Below are 10941 nucleotides of genomic sequence, written 5' to 3' on the forward strand. Positions count from 1 at the left end.
TTATAGACAGTATGTATATATGTGTGTGTGTGGTGGTGTGTCGTGCAGCCTCCCCCCCCTAATTGTGCCAGATCTATGAAATGTTTAAAAATGACCAATCTCACAAAGTTAAAGAAAGTTTCAATAAAAATTCTGGATCTGCAACAAAATGTAATGGGTTCTCTCGTGACCCATACAACATCCTTTCTTTAAGTTTTGTGGAAATCCATTCTGTTGTTTTGTCCAATCTTACACCTTACAAACAAGCCATCAAAGAAATGGAAAGGGGGGAAACATTAGCTCCTTGGTGGTTTAAGGTGTCGATAAACGGTATCACATCTGCCCTCCACCTGCTAAATGACAACAGGGTGGGTCAAATCATGAGGACCTGGACATGACAGAGCTCTTCCTGAAAGTTCAATCTGAAAAATCTCGGCTGGAGCGAGAACGAATCCCAGGAACCCACTTCCCCAGCAGCTGCAAGGCTAGTTTCATAAATTTCTGTCCGACAAAGGCATATATGATGGGATTCAGGCAGCAGTGAGTGTAAGCAAGGGTCTCGGTCACTACAATTGACAGCTTTAAATTGTTGTGAAAGTTGCATCCGTTCGGCAATATTTCTTTTGACTGCAGAAAGTACAAGAAATTGCAAATGTTAAATGGGACCCAGAGGAAGAAAAACACAGCCACTAGAGAGATGATCAGCTTCACGGCGCGGTGCCTCCTCGCACTCTTCATTTTTACCAGTGTAGGGATTATCCTGGAGTAGCAAACTACCATCACCAGCAAGGGAATCACGAGACCCAGTATATTTGTTGCAAAGATGTTGTAAACTCCCCAGGCATTGTTTTCCATGTTGTTGGTACAATTTGAGAGATTATCATCACCTGTTACCTTTGTGAAGATAAAGGCTGGTAGAGAGACACACAGGCTCAGCAGCCAGATGGACGTGCTGAGAACAACGCCTGCCCTCAGCGTGCGATAAACTGCCACCCTGTGACTGTGCATGATGACCACGTAGCGGTCCATTGTCATGGCAACCATGAAGAAGACACTGCTGAAGTAGCCTGCGTGGTGGCAGGTTGAGATGAAACGGCACATGAAGTCCCCGAAAGGCCAGTGGCTGACCCTGGAGTAGTGAGCGTAGAAAGGCAGCGTGAGCAGGAAGACGAGGTCGGACAGAGCCAGGTTGAAAAGGCAAATGTCTGTCAAGGTGGTACTGTTGCGGTGTTTCACCACGACACACACCACTAAACCATTACCTAAGGTGATAGGAAAAAAGCATTAAATCAGCCAGAACACAATATATTGTGCTAATATACCAAAGGTCTCTCTCGCTCTCTCTATCTCTCTCACACACGCACACACACACACACGCACACACACGCACAAACATATACATACCTAGAAATCCCACAATGAAAACCAAACTGTACAGCGTGGGCAGAAACACACTCCCGAATTCCTTTAACTCCAAATTGTTGCAAGGAGAAGGGAAGTAGTCGTCGTAGTCAGAATAGTCGTATGTTGTGTTGGCAGTGGTTTCATTATAGAGCATTACAGCATCTGCAGAAATAGACTTGTTATTTGGATCATGCAACTTATTTTAGTTGTAACTTCAGTATGATCCAGTAAGATAGAATTAAATAGGCAACATTCAAAGGGTCAAGTTGCCTCTAAACAAAAATCCTGTTCACTTTTCGGTGTTAACAGCTTTAAATGCCTCGTTCGGTTTATCTTTTCAAACCACACATTTACAGTAACTCTAAAGTGCCAGAACAACTGTTTTGGCGTAAAGGGAGACATTTTATAATTGGCAAACAAAAGTAAAACCAAATAAATACAATCAATTTGACTATACCTATCTGCAATAAAACCAAAACTACATACGTGGAGTTTTGCTTCTGCAAGTGACAAAGTGTGATGTTTTGGAATTTGGGTGAATCAGCCCTTCAACGTCAATTGATAATGATATCATGCCACCTGCTGGTCTTTATAAGTAACTTACTCCCCCCGTTGGAAACACTAGTCACGCCTACACGTCAGTCTTCAAGTGGGAGATAAAATAGAGGAAGAACTTAAATTTTCCTTAACTTTTTATTGTGCTTAAAAACACCAATTCAAGACGAATCTATAGATTGAACATTAACAATTCCTAATCATTTAATGGTTAAAACGTGAATGATTCAAACTTGCAACAAATATTTGTATTTAATTTTGCATGCTTGGCTCATGATATTTTTTAAAGTTTAACGTGAGATATAAACTACAGTGTTTTTGAAATTCTGATATAAATCGAGGCAACATTCTTATAAAGAGCAATGTTTATACAATGCACTAAACATTATCACAAAATTGTCTTTTCCTTAATCTCAGGACGTAAAACATTGTTTTGTAAAGATGCAAATGAAATAACAATGCATACTGTATTTCTAAGTTGAAATACATATAGATGATGGATATAAAAGTTAGAGAAATGTGTTAACCCTCAAACATCGTCACATATTCAACAACAACATAGAGCTATAGATATTCTGTAGTTTGTAAATCTGTTGAAATGCAATCACCTGTCATGGTGGGATTTCAGTGAGGCCTTTCCCCGTCAGGTAATCAGTGACTGCACCTCACGGCTCTTTTTTCCCTCTTTGTCTATAATGTGTAGGAAACAAATCAATCCAATTCACAACCACGAACCAACTTCAACAGTCTGCTAATGAACAGTGACACAGGAAAAAAATATGCAGATGTTGTTTCCTGTACTGCCCTGAGTGTGAATTTGGGATCCTTATCAATAGCCCACGTGTTCACACTTTTTCGAAATGTTCACAGCAAAGACTAATACAAAGGTTAGGTCCCACCATTACTCATTTGATCATACAAATATTAGACTACTGTCACACTGATTTATATACATATAAAGTGAGAGGTAGTATTGAGTTAAAAGGTCTTTTCTACTCATATATTATACGTCACAGTTCAGTATATGTAAAATGTAAGTATCCTAATCATTTCCCTGAAAAATATAATATAAAATAACATAATATAAATAATTGTTGAAAATGTTTAACCCTCACCAACTTAACATTCCTTTTAATAGAATGAAATTAACAAATAGATAAATAATAATAGGCAACAACCCTTCCTTCTTTACATGTTGATTAAATCAATGACAAATCAGAAGAACATACAAAATAACTGCCCTGTAAATTAAATTGAACCTATTGACATGAACAAGCAGAGTGCATATCATCGGTGAGGGTTTCATCTCGTCCTTCAACTGAATCAATGTCTCAATATCCGTCAAAAATTTCAATTGATGAAGAAACACTATTGCCACCGAAACTCAGTAGTTTCAAAAGGCAGTTAGAAACAGTGTGAAGGTATCAGGGTACAACCTCCACATTAAAGACATCCTCGTTTGTTTCTTGTCTTCTTTAAAAAAACATGTTCACTGTATTATCTATATTAATAAAAAAAACACATGTGAATAAAAGAAACAAATTAAGACTCCATGATGAACCTGGCTGTAGTTCATGCTTTGTGAAGTTATTTAAGTCTGCTACTCATCAGTGGGGATGAAACTTTGCAGCAATTTGGCTGCACGTTTCAGTATTTGCATGTATTGTGAATTTTTGCAGCACATATGTCAGCGAATTGATGAAGTTGTTGTTTTAATTTGTACGTGTTTTTCCTACTTGCATGTGTTGTCTTGATTTGCAGTGCGTTGTGCTCTCTCTGCCACTGTTCTATGCTGTTGTAAAGACATCCTTATTAGACTCTTGTCTTCTTTTATTATAATTTTCACTATATTCTTTTTTTTTTTATGTTAATGCTGCTCATCTCTGGTGGCTGCCCAGTAGCTAACCTCATGATGGTACCCGACATATTCTCTGTGTCATCAGTAAAATCTTAAGACTGGTCTCTGAGTGACATCTAACGGTGGAGACCGACAGCTCAATTGTTCAGGGAGGGGAGGCAATGTGTAGTAGTCTTTACTTCTTCGTTGTAAATGCTTTTCAAGACACACTTCAAATAAATGTCTTTCCAAATGTTTTTATTGTCCGTCGTTTACATAAACTAAACAATCTAACACACGTGTTGGACATTTAGAACATAATACAACAAGACATACATAAACGCACATACCTGCAGATATGGAAACAAAACAGTGTCTGTATGAAGTTGCTGCGTGCTCATCGCCTGTACAATATAAATAGCATTACGAAAGTGGTAGTGTCGTGGAAATGTATCATGCGTTTTGAAATAATGAGTTTCTCAGACCGGAGTTGCATCAGAGTTTTAATTTTTAGCTCTGCAGATGGTTACACAGCCAGCAACATGGCTTTGAGTGCAACCACGAGAAGTCAAAAAAGCAAGGTTTTCATACAATGTGAAAAACAGGAAACAAAACATAAAGCAGACAGGACCGTCCGCTCTCTGGTGTAACTGTTGCAAAAAGAGGAATCAAATCCAGCACACGGTTGCACAAATATTGTCAACAGGAGGTGGAAGACATTGATGTTGTATCAGCTAAGTGCACAGAAAACAGTCAAAACAGTAGTAAGACATTGATCAGTGACATTTTCCATTACAGTACCTTCCCAAGTGAGTCCAAGGCAAAGAAGAAGCCCCCCTCCCCTCCCCAATGGAAGTGCGTGTAATGTCATAGTCAAAGTAAAACTCCCACTATAATTCCGCAAGTGGGCTACTCCCAGATATAGCGCAACAACAAAATAGCACAGTGTATCAGTAAAATCTTAAGACTGGTCTCTGAGGGACATCTAGTGGTGGAGAACGACAGCTCAGTTGTGCAGGGAGGGGAGGCGATGCACGGGGCAAATACCACAAAGCATGCCGGGAGAGAGGATTTGAACTCTCACCGTGGAATTTACATAAAATGCATATGAGCTTTGTTTGATTCCAACGTGCAACAGCAACACAAACACCACCATGCTACTACTACCACCACCACTCCTGTGAAAGCAACATTAATACCTTTTTATACATTGTATTTGTGTTTATGTTTCCATGTGATCGATCCTACTTGAGTTGTGTATTAACTGTTGTCTCCGTGTTTATAGAGTTTTTAATATACAGTATCTGTGTTTGTGTTTATAGACAGACAGTATCTACAGACATTATACAAAGTATTTCTGTGTGTTTATAGACAGTATGTATATATGTGTGTGTGTGGTGTGGTGTGCAGCCCCCCCTAATTGTGCCAGATCTATGAAATGTTTAAAAATGACCAATCTCACAAAGTTAAAGAAAGTTTAAATAAAAATTCTGGATCTGCACCAAAATGTTATGGGTTCTCTCGTGACCCATACAACATCCTTTCATCAAGTTTTGTGGAAATCCATTCTGTTGTTTTGTCCAATCTTACACCTTACAAACAAGCCATCAAAGAAATGGAAAGGGGGGAAAACATTAGCTCCTTGGTGGTTTAAAGTGTCGATAAACTGTATCACATCTGCCCTCCACCTGCTAAATGACAACAGGGTGGGTAAATCATGAGGACCTGGACATGACAGAGCTTTTCCTGAAAGTACTATCTGAAAAATCTCGGCTGGAGCGAGAACGAATCCAAGGAACCCACTTCCCCAGCAGCTCCACGGCTCGTTACATAAATTTCTGTCCAACAAAGGCGTATATGATGGGATTCAGACAGCAGTGAGTGTAAGCAAGGGTCTCAGTCACTACAATTGACAACTTTAAATTGTTGTCAAAGTTGCATCCGTTCGGCAACATGCCTTTTGACTGCAGAAAGTACAAGAAATTGCAAATGTTAAATGGGACCCAGAGGAAGAAAAACACAGCCACTAGAGAGATAATCAGCTTCACAGCACGGTGCCTCCTCGCACTCCTCATTTTTACCAGTGTAGGGATTATCCTGGAGTAGCAAACTACCATCACCAGCAAGGGAATCACGAGACCCAGTATATTTGTCGCAAAGATGTTGTAATCTTCCCAGGCATTGTTTTCCATGTTGTTGGTACAATTTGAGAGATTATCATCACCTGTTACCTTTGTGAAGATAAAGGCTGGTAGAGAGACACACAGGCTCAGCAGCCAGATGGACGTGCTGAGAACAACGCCTGCCCTCAGCGTGCGATAAACTGCCACCCTGTGACTGTGCATGATGACCACGTAGCGGTCCATTGTCATGGCAACCATGAAGAAGACACTGCTGAAGTAGCCTGCGTGGTGGCAGGTTGAGATGAAACGGCACATGAAGTCCCCGAAAGGCCAGTGGCTGACCCTGGAGTAGTGAGCGTAGAAAGGCAGCGTGAGCAGGAAGACGAGGTCGGACAGAGCCAGGTTGAAAAGGCAGATGTCTGTCAAGGTGGTACTGTTGCGGTGTTTCACCACAACACACACCACTAAACCATTACCTAAGGTGATAGGAAAAAAGCATTAAATCAGGCAGAACACAATATCTTGTGCTAATATAATAAAGGTCTCTCTCGCTCTCTCTCTCTCTCTCTCCCACACACACACACACACGCACAAACACGCACACTCATACATACCTAGAAATCCCACAATGAAAACCAAACTGTACAGCGTGGGCAGAAACACACTCCCAAATTCCTTTAAGTCCAAATCGTTGCAAGGAGAAGGGGAGTAGTCGTAGTTGTCGTAGTAGCTGGAATAGTCATATGTTGTGTTGGCAGTGGTTTCGTAATGCAGTATAACAGTATCTGCAGAAATAGACTTGTTATTTGGATCATGCAACTTATTTTAGGTGTAACTTCAGTATGATCCAGGAATGAATTTAAGATATAATTAAATAGGCATCATTCAAAGGGTCAAGTTGCCTCTAAACAAAAATTCTGTTTACTTTTTGGTGTTAACAGCTTTAAATGCCTCGTTCAGTTTATCTTTTCAAACCAAACATTTAAAGTAACTCTAAAGTGGCCAAACAACTGTTTTGGCATAAAGGCAGACATTTTAGAATTGGCACACAAAAGTAAAACCAAATACAATCAATTTGACTATACCTATCTGCAATAAAACCAAAACTATATACGTGGAGCTTTGCTTCAGCGAGTGACAAAGTGTGATGTTTTGGAATTTGGGTGAATCCACCCTTCAACGTCAATTGATAATTATATCACGCCACCTGCTGGTCTTCATAAGTAACTTACTCCCCCTGTTGGAAACACTAGTCACGCCTACACGTCAGTCTTCAAGTGGGAGATAAAATAGAGGAAGAACTTAAATTTTTCGAAACTTTTTATTGAGCTTAAAAACACCAATTCAAGACGAATCTATAGATTGAACAATAACAATTCCTAATCATTTAATGGTTAAAACCTGAATGATTCAAACTTGCAACAAATATTTGTATTTAATTTTACATGCTTGGCTTATGATATTTTTTAAAGTTTAACGTGAGATATAAACTTCGGTGTTTTTGAAATTCTGATTATAAATCGAAGCAATGTTCTTATAAAGAGCAATGTTTATACAATGCACTAAACATTATCACAAAATTGTCTTTTCCTTAATCTCAGGACGTAAAACATTGTTTGGTAAAGATGCAAATGAAATAACAATGCATACTGTATTTCTAAGTTGAAATAAATATAGACGATGGATATAAAAGTTAGAGAAATGTGTTAACCCTCAAACATCGTCACATACTCAACAACAACATGGAGCTATAGATATTCTGTAGTTTGTAAATCTGTTGAAATGCAATCACCTGTCATGGTGGGATTTCAGTGATGCCTTTCCCCGTCAGGTAATCAGTGGCTGCACCTCATGGCTCCTTTTTTCCCTCTTTGTCTATAATGTGTAGGAAACAAATCGATCCAATTCACAACCATGAACCAACTTCAACAGTCTGCTAATGAACAGTGACACAGGAAGAAAATAAGCAGATGTTGTTTCCTGTACTGCCGTGAGTGTGAATTTGAGATCCTTATCAATAGCCCACGTGTTCACACCTTTGCAAAATGTTCACAGCATAAACTAACACAAAGATTAGGTTGATATACACAAAAAGTGAGAGGTAGTATAGAGTTAAAAGGTATTTTCTGCTCATTTATGATACGTCACAGTTCAGTATATGTCAAATGTAAGTATCCTTATCATTTCCCTGAAAAATATAATATAACATAACATAATATAAATAATTGTTAAAATGTTTAACCCTGACCAACTTAACATTCCTTTCAATAGAATGAAATAAACAAATAGATAAATAATAAAAGGCAACAACCCTTCCTCCTTTGCATGTTGATTAAATCAATGACAAATCAGAAGAACATACAAAACAACTGCCCTGTAAAAGGCAGTTAGAATCTATGGAAGCCCATTTCCGCCACTGAGATGAAAAAAAATAAGTTGGTATCTCATTATTATGAGATACTATCTCATAATTATGACTTAGCATCTCATTATTATGAGATACTATCTCATAATTATGACTTAGCATCTCATAATTATGACTTAGTATCTCATAATTATGAGATAGTATCTCATAATTTTGACTTAACATCTCGTTATTATGAGTCAGTATCTCATCATTATGACTTAACATCTCATTATTATGAGATAGTATCTCATAATTATGACTTAGCTTCTCATTATTATGACTTAGTATCTCATAATTAGGACTTACTATCTCATTATAATGAAATAGTATCTCATAATTATGACTTAGCATCTCATTATTATGAAATAGTATGTCATAATTATGACTTAGTACAGCGCACCACCTGCGCAGAAGCGATCTGCGCACCGCCTGCGGATTTTCACAGGATTTATTTTATTTTATTTTATTTTATTTTATTTTTTAGTTCCGGAGCACTGACAGGCACTGACAGACAGTGAGGCCCTATAGAAATTGTATGGATTATATTATTATTATTATATATTATAAATGATTCTTACCAACATCTAAGGGAACATTCACATGACCATATTCAATAGGGCCTCACTGTCACCCCCCCTTTTCACAATAAAAGTGTCTACTGTAGTAGCTGTGGGAATTTACTGTGATACAATGCATATAGCGCAACAACAATATACCACATTGCATGTGTCATTTCTAAAATCTTAAGACTGGTCTCTGAGTGACATCTAGCGGTTGAGAACGACAGCTCAGTTGTGCAGGGAGGGGAGGCAATGCACGGGCCAAATAGCACAAAGCATGCCGGGAGAATTTACATAAAATGCATATGAGCTTTGTTTCATTCCAACGTGCAACAGCAACACAAACCCTCTGCCATTTTATACATTGTATTTGTGTTTATGTTTTCATGTGATGGATCCTACTTGAGTTGTGTATTAACTCTTGTCTCTGTCTTTATAGAGTTTTTAATAAACAGTATCTGTGTGTGTGTGTGTTTATAGACAGTATCTATAAACATTATACACAGTATTTCTGTGTGTTTATAGACAGTATCTATATATATGTGTGGGGTTGTCGCTCTCCAGCTGGCTCGGTGAATTCCCGGTGAGGATGATTGACGTGAGAGCTGCTGAGGAGGGCGGGCGGCGGAGAGCTGCGTCAAGCTGGAGACTCCGCAGCTGAAGGACACAGGAAACCCAGCGGCATCGCCTTCAGAATAAATAATAAATTGAACCTCAGCGCCACTCGGGAGTGCTGGAGTAAGCTAAGTGTGTGAGGCTGAAATATGAATGGGTTTAACATTAAGAAGGGATATGCAAGGGCTGTAATCGTACATGATAATCTCCTGGTCTGTATTTGTCACCCGATCAGGTTTATGCTTGATAGTTGTCCCTATGGAGGCTTACAAGTGGATTCAAGTAATCTATCTATCTATCTATCTATCTATCTATCTATCTATCTATCTATCTATCTATCTATCTATCTATCTATCTATCTATCTATCTATCTATCTATCTATCTATCTATCTATCTATCTATCTATCTATCTATCTATCTATCTATCTATCTATCTATCTATCTATCAACTTCAAGTTCTCAGAGAGAGGAAACGATGGGGCGTTACGTCGTGCGGTTTCGTGACTGGGCTCTTATTTTGAAACGCCGCACAGGAAGTAGTGCACAACAATCCCTCCGGTTTGACGGCGCTCGGAGGAGAACCCGGCCGGTGGTTGAGTGAACGACCTGAAGCGGCTCTGACCAGGGACTGACTCCATGACTCTGGCACTCGGTTCAGACTCAGGTGAGTTCCCCTCAGCGATGGCGGACACGTGGTGTCTGCGGACACCCTGCGCTCTCCGTGCTGTCACCTCTGCGCACTGACACTTGTTGGACCCGGGGCAGAAATATTCTAACTTGTTCTCCGCTTGAAAAAGAGAAAAAGGGTTCGTGCTGGTTCGAAGCTTCTGGAAGAGTGTAGAGTTAATTGAAGGTCCCTGTGTTTACTCGCAGGTGGTAGCATGGTGCGTTCCCGTCGAGTCTAACTGCAGCAGCGGAGGGTTTTTATTCGGGGAGCTCGACCCGAGTCGACCCGCTCACATCTGAAGAACCGTCAAATCACTGCGACGATGAGCGAGTCCTCCACCACCTCAGGGTGAGTCCACCAGTAACTTGTTCTATCTCCTTTTAATTTGACGGGACGGGTCTGGAGCTCACAAATATCTGCGCTTTGATCCTTTAACTTTTCTCTTTCATCACATGTGGCTCATTATTGTAAATCTGCAGAGGAGCCGCTGCATGTCTGTTGCTGACTGTTATTCTTTCAGTTTGTCATTGCACAGTAAAGTTCCTCCAGTTTGGTCTCTGACTTGCAGCCTGTTCAAAACGCTTATATGAGCATCCCTTGAAAAGCATGCGCAGCCTGTAGTCAGTGCTGGCAACAGAGAGAGGCTTCCAGCAGCCACACCGTGTTGGCTCTGTTTACCTGTTCACAGTCTCGTCACTGTGGACGCCCATGTCTGCCACTTTGTTAAAAACAACATCATGTAAGTCGTTATAATGAGAAGCTTTCGCAACCAACTCAAAAAGAAGACTTACTT

General features: G+C 39.7%; 2 protein-coding genes across 2 annotated transcripts; both read right to left on the minus strand.

Annotated features, from left to right (window-relative positions):
* Positions 1-357: 357 nt before the first annotated feature.
* On the minus strand, positions 358-4589 carry LOC133014430 (C-C chemokine receptor type 2-like). The gene is given in 4 exon segments (XM_061081668.1): positions 358-1241; positions 1384-1545; positions 2547-2628; positions 4577-4589. Coding segments are annotated over 3 exon segments (1053 nt in total). The 5' UTR covers positions 2554-2628; positions 4577-4589.
* Positions 4590-5374: 785 nt separating this feature from the next.
* LOC133014578 (C-C chemokine receptor type 5-like) lies at positions 5375-10364 on the minus strand. Its single transcript, XM_061081843.1, has 4 exons — positions 10349-10364; positions 10104-10268; positions 6513-6683; positions 5375-6374 (listed from the first exon to the last, which is right to left on the minus strand). The coding sequence occupies exons 1-4, from the start codon at positions 10362-10364 to the stop codon at positions 5602-5604; spliced, it is 1125 nt and encodes a 374-aa protein (XP_060937826.1). The 3' UTR covers positions 5375-5601.
* Positions 10365-10941: the final 577 nt, after the last annotated feature.

Source organism: Limanda limanda, chromosome 11 (assembly GCF_963576545.1).
Source record: "Limanda limanda chromosome 11, fLimLim1.1, whole genome shotgun sequence".
NCBI classification, from domain to species: domain Eukaryota; kingdom Metazoa; phylum Chordata; class Actinopteri; order Pleuronectiformes; family Pleuronectidae; genus Limanda; species Limanda limanda.

Excerpts from the sequence above, each read along its gene's own strand:
- LOC133014578 (XM_061081843.1), bottom strand. Across the intron at positions 6,684-10,103 it reads AGTCATGGAGTCAGTCCCTG|ATACTGTTATACTGCATTAC; the intron begins GTCAGAGCCGCT and ends CTATTTCTGCAG. Across the intron at positions 6,375-6,512 it reads TTTCATTGTGGGATTTCTAG|GTAATGGTTTAGTGGTGTGT; the intron begins GTATGTATGAGT and ends CTATCACCTTAG.